Here is an 18,521-nt window from a genome sequence, read left to right as displayed (position 1 = left end):
CATTACATTATCCTCGGCTGGGATTTGCTCTCACGCCACAATGTCGTTACCCAACAGCATTGTGCACAGGCCAAAATAGAACTTTCGCCCCTCTTAGATTTACCGCTCACTGACGAATCTTCGCTTTCGAGGAAACTACTTGTTAAGCCGACACCCACGTTACCCCGAATGTGTCGACGGGCGTGCCCATGTACTGCAGCAGAATCTCAGATGCTGTTGCACTACTGTCTCCACCTCACCGCTTTCCGACTCGGAACGGTCTGCTTCTATGTTTTGCGGCAGTGGCCATCAAATAGGACTACGGCACCGTTTTCATTTGCAACCCGTTCCCACACCATGTGATGGGGCTCCGTAGGGAATGTCTTACCAATGTAGAAGTGCTCGACGATGTGCAAGTTATGAAGATGCCCGATGACAATTACTGTGCTAGTTACACTGCGCTCAGCGCTGTGTCTACTTGTGGCATATCGCCCAGTAGTGTGTTCGGTCCTTGTATTTTCGATGGCCTTACACCGGTACAGCAGTCATAGCTTTCGTGCCTCTTAGAACAATTTAGTTCTTTCAATGTTGGGTAATCTTCCCCGAGCCGGACGTCAACTGTTGCACATTGCATCAACACTGGCTCAAAAAACTACCATTGCGGCAACGTCCGTATCGTGCATTTCCAGCAGAACGCCGTGTAATCAATGAACAAGTCGATGACATGCTTCGCCGCGAGGTAATATGATGTAAGAGTTGATGGCCGTCTGCGTCGTCCTTGTTACGAAGAAAGAAGGTTCTGTGCGGTTCTCTGTGGACTACCGGCAGCTCAACAAGATCACTTGCAAGGACGTCCACCCTCTCCGGCCCGTAGACGACATGATTGACAGTCTACAAGGTGCAGAATTCTTTTCATCTCTCTATTTGCGCTCAAGGTATTGGCAAGTACCGATGACGGACGCCGATCGCCTGAAGACAGATGTTTTCACACCGGACGGCTTATGCCTGTTTCATATGATGCGATTTCCGTCGCACCGGAAGTGCGATTTCCGTCGTTTGCGATGAAAATCGCAGTCGCAGTGCCGACCCCCCGATTTTCGGCTGCGACCAACCGGTTGGTCGCACAGTCGCACCGTCGCACCGATCGCTGCGATTTTCCGTCGAAATTGCGCGGAGAGCTGCCAAAGGAGCTATTTCGCTGGTTTGTTTTGGAAAATGGCGTCTCGATCGACAAGTGCAATACGCGGAGACGTGGATCGTCGAATTCGGTACGTACGCGAAGGGAGAATAAAAAACTTGTACCGCAGATTGCATTCTCCGATTTCTATGCGTTTGTTGACACTCTGCACAGCAAATGAAGTGCATTTTCACGTTTGCTTCGTACGCCTTTGCGAGTTGTCAGTGCTAGGAGGTGTTCAAGCCCCAGCAGACGACGAGGTCGCTACAATGTTTTGAGTAGCATGCAAAAATCGCGCTTACGGAGCAGCTTGAATTATTTCAACCTCGTCAAGGGCAAATGACAAGACAGCAAAGTACCCGAAGTTTCAACGTTGCGCTGAACGCGGTACCGTTCAGTTGCATTTTCTTGTCGGTTTTCAAGCACGAATTTCCCGATGCATCTTGAAAGCTTATCTTGCCTCTTATTAAATCTGACAGAGCAAAAGTGTAGGCTATCGTAATGAATTTGCTACGATAGCATTAAATCCGTGGCTTGAATAAAATATTACATGCACGTTTGGTTGCACCTCTTCGCTGGAGAATTTTTTTTTTCTTGCACAGAAACCAATAAACATTGACTATGTTGCGGACTTTGTATCCTTACTGCATCTGTATGAACACTTGCTCTGCAAGGTAACTAACTGCACAGCTAGTAGATTAAGTAAATACAGTGACAACGTACCCTCCTGCACAATTATGTAGAACTCGTGCAACAATGCGAAAAGCAGGCAAACGCCCTGTTCTTGTGTGGATAAAACAGTATAAAACGACACGCTGAAGAAAAGTAAATCTAAACTGTGCAGTGAAGTCAGCCAGTACAAGCAGTTCTTGCACGTTCACAGCTGATCAAGTGTGCAGAAACATTCATGCCTTACATGTTTCTAGTAAGTTTCTAATAAGTTTGTGATCACATATATTAGTGTGTAAACCCATATAACGATATCCGCTGCGATTACTATCTTTGTAAGTAATGAAATACCATGCTACTTGCAAGAACATATATCACCTGAGGATTCTAGAACAAATTTCTGCATTTCAACTATACACAATATGTGGTTTATTCAATAAAAGAACACAAACTGGGCTTTTTTGCAATGACAAACTTATTCCAAACTTTACTTACATACAGGCAAGAAAAAAAATTATAGACAGAAATATTGTTCTTCAATTTGTTCACCTGCCACTGTGGCTATAGCATTCTGCTGCTAACACAAGGCGAGGGATTGATTTGCCAGCCATGGAAGTCGCATTTCGATGGGAGTCATAGGTGCGAAAAAAAGCTCTTGCACTTAGATTTAGTTCATCACCTTTTATTGAACCCTTACACTTCAAAATGCTATTGCACGGGGGGCATGCTTATGCAAAATCTAACACCAATAGAAAGCAAAGCGCAGAATTGTAAAACAACCATCTTTCGTGATAATTCAAGTGTGTAAATATTCATTGCATCAATATGTATTGTTCAACAGCACTGCACAAGTAAGCATGATCAGGTATAGCAAGTACTCTGTCAAGAAGCTGGTTATACAGATGTATAAATGTCAAGGCATGAATGCTCATACTACGTCGCACACATAGCACAAAGAAAACCTTTTTCAAGAGTTGTCCCTTCTGGCAGATATGAGTGGGCCATAAGCAGCAGAAACTTTATTGCAGGACATTGTGTAATACCGCTTATGAAAAAATGAACAGAGTGAAGAGGCTTTTAACCCTTTATTGACGAGTGTTGCCTACAGGCAACACACCAAAAAAGAATTTTTTTCTTGTCGAGTTTAAGTATCGAGTACGAAGTTTCTAGCTAAATGTCTTCGGCCAACACTGAATGACAAGCAGCAAGCGTTGTTGGTTGTCAATTTGTTGGTTTAGAGCAGGAACACTGGACGAGGAAGAAGAAGTTTGGCACGTGACTCACTGTCTTGTGCAAGCAAGTTCAGAGGAGACAGGCCAATGCAACGTATGCAACTGCATTGGTGTCGCACATCTGATGTAAAGCAAATGAAATGGGCACCTCTGGTTCACATATGATAAGAGCTGTCTATACAAATCGAAAATAAAGCTAGGTGGCTTCAATGGGGTGAAGCCCACTTCCAGTTTCCTGCCTGGGGTTTTCCCTCTATTGCTGAAAAATTTCTGCAAAATATTTTTTCTTTTTGTTGATTATGCTTACTCTTGACGTGTTTTGCATATTTAGATAGAACAATAAACATGTTTTCTCGGTATTTATATGTCTCGTCATTAAAGGGTTAACAGCAGTGCCTCATGCTGCTCTAATAAGAGGAACGATGTGCAAAAACATTTCTGGTAGAACACTTAAACTAACTTTCTGAAAGACAGAAAATTCCAGGTGAGAGTTGGAGGTACGTTTAGCCCACACACACCAACAACACGGGCATACTACAAGAAACACTACAGCCTATGGTGTATTACAGTCTGTGGGAAAGCTATCTTATACAGAAATCAAAAATGATGCAACAAGCCCTCGACAACACTGCAGACTTTCTTGGCTAGTCTGGCCTCTCGCTTTCTGATAAGTCAGCTCATATCGATGTCAGAAAAAAAGAAAGACTAGAATCAAGAACTACCCCAGATTGCACATAGTGATCCACATAGCTGGACAAATATGCCCGCAAGTCAACATCCACAAATCCTCAGCTAGTGTAAGCCCATGACGGCAGAGCCAGCATGTGGGTGAAACAATTATGCAATGCCTGGACGCAACTTCCACACCTGGTGAAAAGAATAATCTCGAAATAACGGGGGTGGGCGAGCGGATACTATAGAAAATCGCAGATGCTGTGCTTGTGTCCAAGGTATGGTACGGTATGAATTACCAACAGCACACAAAAAAGACAACTCATCGAATACAGGCATCGGGTAGTAATAACAGGTCTTTCCAACTGTACCATGCTTCAAGACCTCTATGAGAAAGAGCTAACGAACAAGCACCTAGACAGAGTAGAGTTGCAGCCTGCAGCACAAATTCTTTGTCTCAAGAGCTCAGAACCTCGTCCCAAGATACTATGCCAGTTAGCATATGAGATGCAAACACCCCTCCCTTCAGAAAGGCAACCTCGGGAGTACGTGAAGTTGAAACACAACAGGCCCATACCGTGAAATATGGGGACAAACAATTAGGCCAGGAGATTATATGCAGCTGCCAAACAAACACAGGAGGTTGCTAATCACGAAGATGCAAGCAAACATAAGGCACATATAGTACACTGATCTGGCAATAGCAGTGTAACAGTAGTATGACACTACATAAAACTAAACCCCATATAAGTGAGTACCATTTTAGGTCATCCTACACCTAGAAAAGCTGAACGGAAAGCAATCAAAGCAGCACTTGTAATGCAGATTACACCCTGCACAACACTCTGCATGGATTCACCAGAAACTGTCTGGGCCTGCACATCACACAAGATTGTCAGGAAAATCAAGAGATTAACACGCGACTTGCGAGCACATGGCCAGAAATTAAATTACAGGATACATAGCCATGCAGTTATTCCAGGACACAAGCGGGCTTATAAGCCTGACATAATAACTGAAAACTAGATGAGTTTGTGTGTATTCATTATTAACTAAAGTGCAACAGATAGACAACACACAAGAACGAAGCGCTCTGTGTGTTCACTTCGTTCCTGTCCATTGCATTTCTGTTGCAGTATAGTTAATGAATTCATAAGGCTGCACAGGAGAAGAATGATACCTCTGCCCAAGGGCCCGATCTCGCATCCAAATCCACACGTGTGCACACATACACACACAAATGTTGCAAGAGTGCATAGCATGGAGCTGTATCAACAGGATGACACTAGATATGGATGAGGACTAACTTTCAACTGAGGTTCATTTGTAAAAATGTGGCGAGTTGTAAAAGGGCGATGAGCAAAACGAGAACAAGGTGAAAGCAGGAGCCAACGTTTCGACAAGTGGACTTGTCTTCTTCAAAGTCCACGTGTGGAAACGTTGGCTCCTACTTTCACCTTGTTATCATGTTGCTCATCGTCTTGAATTTCCATCTCCTGCCTTCCCCGAATTTTCCCCAGAAAAAGAAAGACATCATTGAAGGATAGATAAAAATTGGTGCTTGATGCAGCCAAACATAAATAAATATGCTACAGAAAGAAAATAGAGAAAAATTCCAAGTGCAGGAAAAAATAATTACAATTGCCAATCCTGCATGCCAGCACCTTTCAAGAAACACTGTTGTTATTCCAATAGACAGACTGACAGTTTGCTTATGCAATGCAAGCACATTCTTCCAGTTCCATGCCATTGGGGAAAAAATGAGTTTCCTGGAAGGTAGCCACTTGCACACTTGGTCATCACTGTTTTTTTTCCCTGGACTTGTATATCTATACGTATTTTCCCCCTTTCCTGCTTTTATGTTTGGTTTCATCAAGCACTAGTCTTTATCAGGTTTTATTGCTGCACTACTTTGTGGTAACCTTTATAGATCACTGCACTTTCACAATAAACCTTTTAATTAGAAGTTAGCATACCCTGTTCTTACTGCTTCACACTGTAAATTCTTGCTACATTGGCCAAATAAAAGATTTTATAAGGTATCATGAGGGCTATTAAAGTGACTTGCTGCAGTCTAAAAAAAAACGAATAGCCTGGCTGCAAATGGCACCAAAGAACACATAGGACAAACAAGAAAACCGTGATGATCTAACAATCAAAAGTTTAATGTACACACCGAGTAAATGCTCGCTGACAAGCAATAGACTGAACATACACAAAAAGGAGAAGCAAAAATTCATGTGCATTTCCTGACGGGAAATGCATCCATTTTTAGCGGGGGCCATGATGTCAAGATTAACCCAGCATTTTTAGATCTACAGCTTCCGTAATTTCTCTAGGCAGCCGATCTGCACAGAATGCTAGCTTCTTCCTCTACGATGCACGCTCAGATGTGGAGAGTGCATTGTAGAGGAAGAAGCTAGCATTCTGTGGAGATCGGCTGCCTAGAGAAATTATGGATGCTGTAGATGCAAATACACTGGGAGAATCTTGTGTCAGCATGGCCGCTGTTACACTTTCAGAGATGGATGCGTTTCCTGTTGGGATCTGTATGGACACGCATCAGATCTTGCTTCTGCTTTTTGTGTAAATTCGATTTATTGCTTGTCGACCAGCATTTACTCGGCATGGTCAATAAACTTTCATTTGTTAGAACACCTCATGAGATTATCTTGGTATCTAGCAGAAAGGTGTTCATTCTTTTTAGAGTGAAGCTGTATATGCCTAGGCTAAACACTCATGGTCCGATCACAAGAACCCTAGCGTAGGGGTATGAGCCATTGTTTCGGGGGTTGTGAGCCATTGTTCGTCTTACACGAGGGACGGAGACATTTCTTGTTGGGTAGACATAGAAATTGCTTATGCATTTAACACATAAACATTTATCTACGCATTATTCGAAGGAAGGGACACAGAGTGGGACGGGGTTAAGACAAGATCATGATGTCATAATTATCTTGCAGCAAAGGTGTGGCGGGCCAATGGCTACACCGATAGTGATGTCATTTCTCTCTAGCAGCAGAGCGCGCGTGCAGAAGTCTCTCTCAGACTTCCCTATAGGTTCAAAAATGTGTCCCTGTATTTAATTAAATGAAATGTGCAGCCCCGGTGTGTCACTTGGTAACTACAGTGCATAACTGAGTCATAAACATTATGATTAACGCATTACAAAACACAAATGCGTAACATAATTCAGAAAGACTTCGACGGACCACCTGGATTAACACAATGAACCGCTGCTCATTGCACTTTCGAAGATGGTGATCTTGCAAAGTGCAATGTGCGGCATTCCAAATAAACAATGTGAGATACAACACATCTCTAACAAGTCAGAAGAAGTCATTAGGCTTCTGCGTAGAGTTACCAACAGGCATAAGGGGCTAGGAGAACACAGTGCCATAAGATTGGTACATGCATTCGCCTTTTGCCACTTCTCGTACGTGGCTGGCATGCTACAGTGGACACAGGCTGACAAGAACAAGCTAAACGCTTTAATCAGACGACTTATAAAGACTGCACTAGGACTTCCCATCAGCACGGCTAATGATAGCTTATTGCGCCTAGGGCTGCATAACACACTAGAAGAGATAGCTGAGGCTCAGCAGGTGGCCCACCAGGAGAGACTAATGGGGACACGACCTGGGAGGGCGCTACTTGAAGAAATTGGCGTAGAAATTAACAACCACACCAACGAAGGAGAATTACTAACACAATTGCAAGCGGGACTACAAGAAACAATAAAGACGACCCCGTTCCCTAGGAACATGCACCCGACACATAACCTCGAGAGACGAAAGGCAAGGGCGAAGGCACTCCTTCAAGACATAGATCAACATAAGCAGCAGGCGGTGTTCGTTGACGCTGCCTGGGTTAAAAATAAGGATGCGTATACCTCCGTTGTTGTAGACACTCAAGGTAACATACGGGATGCCATCACCGTCTATACCAAGGACCCCACAGTAGCAGAACAAGTAGCAATCGCCTTAGCCATTCGGGCTAATCGGTGGACACATATTTACAGCGACTCTAGAACAGCCATACGCAACTTTACCAACGGATATGTGACACGGATAGCAACAAAATTACTAGAGAAGGTCAACAGTGAGAGGATTGAAATCCGCTGGTTTCCTGCACATCTGGGGGTAGTGGACGGAGCTCGGAGAAACCTCAATGAGGTGGCAAATGAAGCAGCACGAGGACTTTCTAGCCGTGCTCTTCAAGACCGAGCAACTTACACTTCACCCGGGGAACACAGGGATCGATTATTAACATATAACGAAATCACGAAGCATTATTATTTAAGCAGAAGGGAGTACCCATTGCCACACGGTAAGCTTTGCAGAGCCCAAGCGGTCACATTACGTTTGCTACAGACTAGAACATACCCAAGTCCATATTTTATTAACAGGATCTATCCTGAGAGGGAAACTCAAATCAACTGTAATAAGTGCAATGGCATCATTACTCTTGACCACATGCTTTGGCAATGCCCCGCGGTCTTCACAGACTGTGACAAGGAAGAAGAATGGTGGCGGCAAATGCTACATAGCGAATCACTCTCTGACCAATTACGGGCAGTCCAGAAGGCCCGCGATGTGGCTGAAGGGCTCGGCCTGACAGTCCCAACGTGGGAGCGGCCCGCGTCAACCTATGGTTGACCTTCAGGACCAAATAAAGTTCCTCATACCATAAACCCAAGCCAAACATGTGCATAACCTCATTAAGAAACACAGACATAACCAATAATATAGAAAGAGTTTAATAAGCCATTGGAATTAACCCAGTGATAAAAACCGGGGCTGCACATTTCAGCTTCGCTGGTTTACCGTCTGTACAGGGTGCATGGGCACTAACTTTTTCTGTTATTGTTTGTTAAGTATTGTATAATATGCCAGTAAAACACGTTGGGCTAGTTGGTGCAATGTAGTGGTACTGCTTTTTTTTGCTGTTTTTTTTCTTAATGTTGTGCCCTTCTTCCTTTTGTAACAACTTTTTTATTCCCCCTTGCATAATACTCCAACCTTGCAGCCTGCGAGGTATATAAATAAATAAGTACATAAGCACGTCATTCATTCATCTGCATACACCTCGCACCATTCCTTGCTCAACAAACGTCACTGTGTTGATGTCTCGCAGCGTGCATCTACATTAACTGCCGTTTGCGTTTCGGTATGGTTTGTGAACAGTGTAATGCATAAAGATTACATGACATTAAGGTTGTGACCTATGCGGTGCATAAGCAAACCTTGCAAAAGATGACAAGTTGGATTGTTGAAAATAAGACAAATGGTATATATCGCAGTTACTTTAACAGCATTTAATTGACCACTTGACAAAAACTTCACTTCGCATAGATTCCAACACGTACACTGAATCTGCAGTTTTCTTTTTTGCTTATTAATGCAGTCGTTACTGCATGGCCACATTGTAGATTTGAAAACAAAGTGAAATAAATTTGTTTCTTGCAATATAACAATATGTGTAGATCACTGCGATTGTAACCCCAGAACTTAATACAAACATACACACTATAGGACGCAGACAAATGTTCAGGACAAATTTCAGAATGTTTGCATTCTGATACATATGAAAGTGAACGGTTTCATTCCATGGTTGTCAATGAGAGGGAGAGAGAAAACTTAAAAGTGTTCGTGGAACAAATACGCACGATAAGCTTAGACGTATAGTCATTGCTTAACACTTTCGAAATGAATAATTATAGCTTGCTATCGACATTGAAGCAGCCATTCGACAGCAAGAAAAGGAATCAGTTTTTCCAGCTCTGAACATTGAATTGCAGGAAATGCAAGCAGGCATAAAATTCTGACAATATAATGTATAGGAATACCAAATTGGAATAAACATTGAGGCTTGCATTTGTACTTTCTCTGGCTGAACAATCTAGTTTGAAATGACTCCCATAAGCATGTCGTAACAATGTTGATCTAATATAGGTTAAATGCATGACTAGCTTAAGAAATCTGGACGATTGCTATAAATTACAGTGAAGAAACTATAATATCTAATAACATTAATAATATAATAATATTTATTTCCACAAAACAGGCTAACCGTGAGAGGCGTGCGAGGCTGAGCAGAAAGCTGAAAAATTCTACGGCAAGTGCGCCTGCCGTGGGCCTACGATCCTGCATTATGAATAGCGCGTATTGATATGGTCTTCTTGTTAGAAGTTCCGAGTATACTACCAGCGCGAGACACGGGACAACAAAGTGGACGAGAAGCGTGTCTTTTAGAATGCTATGTTACAACGTACAGGTTTCTACAAAAGTGACGGTAACTGCTCGAAACATTTGATGCGTCGGCTTTTGCGCCTTTAGAAATATTGAGAGGGGGCTCCCATATATATATTCGCAGCGCAAGCACGGCGATGGACGAACCAGGCTAGCGCTAAGGTTGAATTTCACAACACAATTTTCATTCCACGTCGTAATCACACAGATCGTTTGAGGCTTCGTTCAGGGGCACACGCGGGCGTTCGGGTTGGTGCTTCTTGTTGCGTTTGGCGTAAGAATATGGCTAGGAGCAGGCACCACATATGCGCAATGACAGGCAATATACACGCATCATTTCTCTAGACGCTGACGCCGAGCACGGGTAGCGCGAGGATCTTGTTGGGCTGACACGACAACTTCGTGGCAGCCGAATTCCGAATACTGCATATACGGTGAGGGTAGCTATATGAACTTGTCGATAGGTCATCTTGCAGATTGTTGTAGCACAGGCAGAACAAAACGGTCATAGAAGGTAGATAAGGCAACACACACCGCTGAACCACCTACGAACAGCTGTTTACGTGCGCGATGTCGCACTGAACTACAGAAACCGCCGTCGCGCACCCCAAGACAAATCTTAACTAACGTTTTTAAATGAGTAAACGTACATATTATTTGCTTATAATCAAAAGAAGTCAATAATATTATAGTGTAAACGTTTTATTCACTACAATAAATGAATTATGCAGCGTGTGCCACGAAACCTGGCACTAAGCAACCCTGGGCGTCGCACCAGTCGCATTGTTAAAATCGCAATCATGTGAAATGAGCCCTCTAAAAATCGCATTGCGACGCGTGCGACAGCACCGATTTTCGTCGTTGCAGTCGCATCATGTGAAACAGGCTTTATACGAATTTAATGTAATGTCTTTTGAACTATCTAATACGCCCGTCACTTCTGAGTGCACAATCGGCACAGTTCTGCACGGCTTGAAGTGGCACACGTGCTTGTGCTATCTTGAAGACATCATTTTTCTTCCTGAACCTTGAACAGGTATGATGTGTTTTGACGTGTTTAACAAACACTGGCCTTCAACTAAACCTAAACAAGTGCAAATTTGCAGCTCGATGGCTGACAATTTTAGGTTACATCGTATACAAGGGTGACAGTCCGCCCGATCGAGCCAAACTTCGGGCCATCGCCGAATTCCCTAAGCAAGTGTCCATGAAAGAATTGTGCAGTTTTATAGGTCTGTGCTCTTACTTCACACACTTCATACACAATTTTGCCGCCATCACATAGCCCCTGACCACGGTGTAGGAACGTGCCAGATCGCCCCAAAGGTGCAGCGGAGAGGCCACGTGGAAAATTTGCTCAAGTTCGTCTTCTTTATACCATTGGGCGTAATACTGCTGGACGCCACTGCAGTTTGCTCTACCGCGAGGCCATGTTTGACATCAGAATGTATTTGTTCCTGTTTTGTGAAACTATTCGCAATCCTTGAAATTTTCCTTGACCTTAATTGTGAACTTATATGAGGTGCGAGCAACCATAGAAGCGATGGAGACAAAGTGGTTCGCCCTGCGTTGCACGACAGGGTACAAGTTGTGCGCCGAAAAACTTTCGGTGTTCTCTGCGCCCAAAGAAGAGTGCCTTCAGGTGTGGAGGAATACCACACTGCACAAGGATCCCATACTGTAATCTACCGACCATCTCTGCAAACGACACTTCGAGCCTCATTTGGTGAGCAAAACCTCGGAGGCTGTCTACAATGGTAATGTTTTGCTTCGCACACCCCGGAAAGCAGCCCTCTCCAGATATGCGGTGCCCATTATATTTGCAGACTGCCCTAGCTATCTGTCAAAAGAGAAGAAACAGCGAAAGAGGCCACCTATTGGCGCAGCGGTAGCATTACTGCACTGCAACTTTAGACGACGGCATCTTGACAGGAAACATGCCCCGCAGCGCTGTTGAAGTACTGCAAGTATATGTCCCTCACATATCGTGCCATGTGACTGAAGTTGTGTGTTCTGGTGCGGGGAACCTGCATCGGTGGTTGTGCAGGTAACTGCCGCCACCGGCCACTCTGTCGTTGACCCAGTGAGCTTACTGAATCCGCATAAGCTGGCCCACAATAAAAGTCATCACTTCCTGTGCGCGCATCCATGAGGAAATTGTGAAGCACGCACAGTGCCTTCACCACCTGCTCAGTATTTTCTGGGCTTTGCCCCATTGATCTTTCGACGATCTTCCACCGGGTCACCAGGATTCCAAAAGCTTTCTCGACACATCTTCTGCACGATACACAAGAAGAATGTGCTTGAATGGTAATGAAACGTGCATATAGGAAACTTCCAATCCAAGTTTAACATTCTCTTGTATCAAAATATTCAACAGAGCACATCGTTTCTTTTTTCATTTTTCGAATATTTCATTACTTACGAATACTCTTTGTACGAATACCTTACGAGTACCCTTTGTGCGAAAAAAATTGGGCGGTGTATTTAGCCCACCGAGATTTTCTTATCCGCTTGATCCTGGCATGAACTGTGATGGACGTTACTTCCAGGTAATTTGCAGGCACATCATTAGGACGTACGTAGATAGGTTTCTCAAATGAAATAAATTTTACTTTTCTTTACGCAAGTTATCTCCATGTTTCCTAGTATTCAGATTTCGGCAATCTATGAATTATTGGAAGGCGATTTCCCAACAGTAGTGCTCGATTCGCTAACGTCCCTCGTCGAGTACCCCTTCTTAAGATACCTGGGCTCAGAAAAGGAGAGTTCAATACCTTACACTGAAATGTGTTCCTCACGAAAAAAAATTTGAGCTCCAGTCTCATATTAAATGTTGCATTTTTGATCGTGATCGAGCTCCATCGTATCGCATTTTTGGATAGTGAATACGACTATCTTCGGTAGGTTGAGCAAAGAAACCAATCGCGATCGAGAAACCTGATCCTGATTGAGCTCGTATCACTCGTATCAGACAGAATACATTGCTATTTGCCGTTGCAAAATAGTGCGATACTCGGTGACATATCCTGCACCCTTCCAGCCCCTAGTACTACCATTTGTAAACTCACTTGCTGTTGATGCCGATGCCGTACTCGGTCTTGTGATGCTGCCTCGCGATCTCCATGAAATGCGTGAAGTCATCCTTGTACGGCGGGCTGAGTTTACTGCCCTTTAGCGTGAAGAGGGAGTCAAAGGTGATGATGTCGCAGAGTCCGTCAGGGGGAAACACGATCGTGCGTTTGTCGAAACCCTCGCGTACGGTGCACAGCAGGGAGTAGAGCAGTGACTGTTTCACTGCGTACACCAAATTTATGCAAGCCGTAAGTTCTCAGCGTTGCCTCAGGTGGTCTACCATGGCGCCATGTTCAACAGGTGGCGTACGAAGCGTGGCAACAACGACATGCTTTCGGCTCCGCAGTTATTAACAGCGCATTCAGCTCACAAAAACAGAGCCTTTGAAAGGTGTTTTTTACTCTCGAAGGCAACAGTAGCTAAAGCGTGGATTTGTACACCAGCTGTTGTTTTTGATCCGCCACAGTGACTCACTGTCTGAGACATTATATTGCTATAAGTGCGACCAAAGATTCGCTTCCGTGACGCAATGACTACGTTCGCACGAAGCCAAACTCACATACACCTACGTGCCGAGCTCGCGACGCACGTTTAAGTGCCCCAGCTTGTAAAAAATGAACGGAAATGCGCCGAAGCGTCTCTTCCAGCTATTGTGCATCTTTCGGTCGTCGAACGCCTTCCATTGATCAATCTGTCCGTAGGCTAAGGAATGATAACTTTTGGGTTTGAGGAATCACTGAGTTGGCTCATTGCATATGCTGTCCTGCTGTTAAGAAAAAAACTTGCTTGGTACAATATATAGGGGTATGCGAATGGAAATCTTGAGACCGAATCACATACAAATCGAATAGTACCAGAAAAGAATCGCATTGAATAAAATACTAAATAGTTTTTGAAAAATAAAAATTGCTTCGAATATAGCTTTCTGATAATCACCAGCCGTTTTTTTTTATTATTGAGGGGCGCTATAACGTAAACCTCCTCTAAACTATTCTATTCCAATTCTGCAATCAGCCCTCCGCGATTGGCCAAGAACTTTTTTGGACCAGCCCCATTTCGCCTTTCTGTCACGCGACGTCACGAAAACCGCGCTATCTTCCCATCTGATATGACATGTGCACACAGATTATGCATGACTGGACCGAACAAAAGAAAAATTGTTATTTCTGATTCGACGCCTTTGCGCTTGGTCAAAAGTTTTTGGGCTGCACCCACATCAGCTGCCTGTCACGCGACGCCACAAAACCGCGAAAGCTGACCGCGTCAAAGTGGCGTGTACGCGTTAAAGATGCATTAATATGCCGAAGAAGACAGAATTTTCTTCTGAATAGCCGCAGGCTGCCCCGTTCCGAAAGGAATAACAGATGGCTGCCGCTGATCGCTCAGGCACTGGCTACTCGCACCTGTCGGAGAGCTTGGGTTTATAAAACTTTTTGCGTGGCAGTGTAACGTTTTCGAGCAGTTTCGGCGCCATTCTTAACCTTTCGTTGCATGCCGTCGCGATTTTCGACCAGACACTGCAAGCTAAGTAAGGGAAAGCGGACCAATCGCAAGCACCGCGGCACCACCCCCTTCATGCGGTTATCGATTTGCAGTGCACTGGCTCGGCCCCATCGAATACCTCTCCACTGGAGCATGCCCCTCGCCTCTTGACAGCCAATTAGATAAGACAAGCCGCTGAATGTACGCGATGTTATTAGTTTTTAAAGCAATCAAAAGTGACCTCCTATAGATCTTGTCATCGGACGAGGAGGATAGGGCGCGCGGAGAGCCTTTCCTCCTCTCTGCATGGCTTGGGCGATCCGGCGCGGTGCTGCTTGAAAGTATTGCTGTCGCATGCTGCGGAACGATTTCGAGATGTTTTAGATCGTACTTTGTGAAATTTACGCCATCTCCGTTCATATGAGGTCGTCAGGGCAGCCTTTCGGTGCATCGGTAACTACAGGAGGCCGAAATATCTCTTGGGGGCGCAGAAATGTGACGCGCTTTATCAGCCGCGGTGTACGCACAATATCAGTCGTGGTGTGTGCATGTGTTGTGAACTATTTTGCTTATATCGGTATTAATTCAACAAAGAAAACCGGTGTCTCTGTATTAGCAGCATGAAATGGTAAATCTGCTCACTATCTGAAAGCTTGGCGTAAAGATAAGCATAAACATAAAGCATAAGAGCGCATGCTCGTGCACAGCCAACCTAAGACAACCACGAAACATCTAAGCGGCAGGCGCTATCAAATATTCGTGATGCAATGACATCATTCTCGCGCATATCATGTCTAGTAGGCTTCAAATTACCATATGCCTACGCTAGCCTTCCTGCATGAGGCCGATGGCGCTGCTCAAACCAGCGATCACTGCGCTTGGTGAACCAGCACGATACATATGTTAGTTGTGCGCTTCAGCATTGCCTTTTTGGCCTGTATACAGCCATAATATATGAGCGGCATCGCATAAAAAGAATGCGATGCCTATTCTTGAGGACAAAATTTCCGTAAAACGTGTGAGTGCGTCGTAGAGAACGGAACGAACACAACCGAAAGAAAAATTCGGTTATCATCCTCTTTCTCGGAAAAGCAAGAGAAAACGGGCTAACGCCGCAATACGACCTTGCATAGTCACGGCGCACAACGTTTATGAATAGATAACCGCTGATGTGGTATGCTTGGACCATGCGGTATATAGAACGAGGATATCTGTAATCCAGCACCTACCACTGCTTAGGACGAGTTCCGAAAGCTCTGCAGCCTTCCTGGCGTCTGTGAATTCCGGTAAGTGTACCTGCTTTGATGCGGTGATATTTGAGGTCACAGAAATATACCACGAAGATAATTTAGCTAGAGTACCCTAGTACACTGTCTGTTTCAACGGACCTTGTTCACCGAACGCACGCTTGAGAGCCGCACAATACCCCTGCGCAAACGCCCTGTCACGTGGCTGTTTTTAATCTTTCGCGGGCTTTCCTTGAAACGCGTATAAAAGGACTACGTGAGACGTATCGTAAAGCAAACCACTCTATCGATGATTTATGAATGTGCTCTACTTGTCTGCGTATCCTACTTGGGGTCCTCAGCCAAGAATGAAAAAGTTGGGTAGTTAAACTTAATTACTTAGTGAGTTATGGGGAAAAATGTCTGAGTTACTACAGGCTGGTGCGAATAGTATGCGTTCGCTTCAATTTGAGTCCGGCGCACCTTTACCTTCCTAAATAATTGGCCCAAGTTATGTGGGATACCTTATATATATATATATATATATATATATATATATATATATATATATATATATATATATATATACATATATATCACTCTCAGATAAAGTATTGAAATAGCCAATAAATGCATTCGTTTAGTAGATTATTGTGCATTTTACTACCTCCTGACTAGTTCTGCATACTGGTTCTGTATCAGCCAGGGGTTGGTAAGGCTAGTAAGGGCAGCCGTTGCTAGCCAAGAAGGCTTCTTAGTAGTTTTCTTCGTCCAGCCGTGGTCTATTATGCTGTGGTTGGGGCGGTCTTATGCGTAATATAACTGAACTGTAGCATTGTTCATTACGTTGGAGTTACAGTTATGCGTGACTTCACAGTATACATATATGCAGACAGTAGGCTATAGATATTTGGGCACCACACTTTGATTCTTTATCGGAATAATCAGCTGCTCATCGGTGCAAAGTTTGCTCCCGTAAACTAAGGCTTTGACGTAATAGTTCTGCGGAAACCTGCAAGGTGGAGAGAAGTAATTAATCAAGAGAAAATAGGACATCCACCCCAAACGTAGCAAATTTTCTTTAACTGGGAGGCTTTTCAGCTACGTTTGGTTGGATGTTTCATTATCGTTTAATTAATGATTCCTCTCCACCTTGCGGGTTTCCTCAGAACTATTACGTCATACTCTTGCCTTTGCTTGGAGTTGTTGCTGAATTCAACTTCGCCTTGCCATCTGCTATAGCAGCCTGGTTAGTTCGGATGGTAGAACAGCTGCCGCAGAAAGGGTGATCCAGGGTTCGAGTCCTTGAGCAGGGCGAAATTTTCTTTGACTCCGCAGCTTTTCTTTCGAGGAATCCGTATGAGTTTCCTTTGTAGAAATATGCTGCGTTCGTGTGGATGTCTCATTTTTCATTAATTAATGAGTTGCTTTAAAGTACGCGTCGCGTAGAACCTTTGCCGTTGTTCTGTATACGTGTTCTTGTTATCGTTGCCTGATGGCGTTATGTAGTGCATTGTTTCCTAGAGTCATTGAGCCGTAATGACCTTGGTAAGCATAATGTGTAGCAAATATTGATGCTTAATAATAACGAAAGAATGCGGTACGTACTTTTTTGAAATGTGTTATTTTACATGGTTGTGCTTTTAGAATATCATCGACTGAATACAGGGGCGTAGCCGGGGGGGGGGGGGAGGGGGCTTATGGTGCTTCAGCCTCCCCCTCCGAAATGTTTGTGTGCTGTCCATGCCACGCCGACCAAAGCAACCACCGTCACCGGAAATCATTCTGGATTTTGTCTAGAACGTCTTTTTCACGCTCGAAAAGCCATTTCACCACGAAAATTGCGAACTGGGGCAGGATTTCGCGGCAACGCCCACGCACCGGGAGTCGCATTACGCAAGCAGCGCCATCCGAGCACAAAGTTTCAAGGACCTTTTGATGGCGAACGGGCTCGCTGCGGCATCTCGCGGAAGCCGCGGAATCTACAATCCATCATGGAATTTACGGAGCGCGTGGATGTCAATTCCGAAACTTTATGGGTATAAAGTTCTCATAAACCTTTGATGTGAAAGGTGCATTGGCATTTCCAAACGTGTGCTTTAGATTTTCAATTGCGGAACTTTGTAAGTTGAATGCTCCCATAAATATTTGGCGCCAAACGTACATTGACTTTTCCAAAGTCGTACATCGGGCTATACAACGGGACAAGCCAAATCAACACACTATCAGACAAGTTACCCTCCATGGTTGCTCAGTGGCTATGGTGTTGGGCTGCTGAGCACAACGTCGCGGGATCGAATCCCAGCCACGGCGGCCGCATTTCGATGGGGGCGAAATGCGAAAACACCCGTGTACTCAGATTTAGGTGCACGTTAAAGAACCCCAGGTGGTCAAAATTTCCGGAGTCCTCCACTACGGCGGGCCTCATAACCAGAAAGTGGTTTTGGCACGTTAAACCTCAAAATCTTTTTTTATCATACAAATTGGCAAAGCCCGCAGCGAAGCCCATGAGGCGAAGAGTTGTGGTGGTTCATTTGTGCCGTCATGTCGCATAAAAAAATATCAACATTTTTTCATCTGCGCCAAAGCATCCAGTGAAGACACTAAAGCCAGACTAGGTAACTTAGCGTTTATTTATTTTTTATACTTTGACTTTTAATCGCGAGGACACATTGCGCCTCTTCAATTTCTTTGTTCTCGCTCCCCTACCCGCGGGCTGCCAGAGCCAGCCTGAGCGCATGCGATTTTCTCGTGTTGC

The 18,521-nt window shown here is 44.3% G+C and overlaps 1 protein-coding gene across 5 annotated transcripts in view; it reads right to left on the bottom strand.

Annotated features, from left to right (window-relative positions):
- LOC135908692 (uncharacterized) overlaps window positions 1-18,521 on the bottom strand; it is a 171,749-nt gene that overhangs the window by 49,654 nt on the left and 103,574 nt on the right. For all 5 annotated transcript variants that reach the window (XM_070534813.1, XM_070534814.1, XM_070534815.1 and 2 more), the window contains one exon: window positions 13,052-13,277. In XM_070534813.1, the coding sequence (XP_070390914.1) occupies window positions 13,052-13,277 (226 nt within the window). The remainder of the gene's footprint in view (window positions 1-13,051; window positions 13,278-18,521) is intronic.

Source organism: Dermacentor albipictus, chromosome 3, assembly GCF_038994185.2.
Source record: "Dermacentor albipictus isolate Rhodes 1998 colony chromosome 3, USDA_Dalb.pri_finalv2, whole genome shotgun sequence".
NCBI lineage: Eukaryota > Metazoa > Arthropoda > Arachnida > Ixodida > Ixodidae > Dermacentor > Dermacentor albipictus.
The sequence above is the reverse complement of the archived record's forward strand: the minus strand, read 5'-3'. Positions and strand labels throughout refer to the sequence as shown.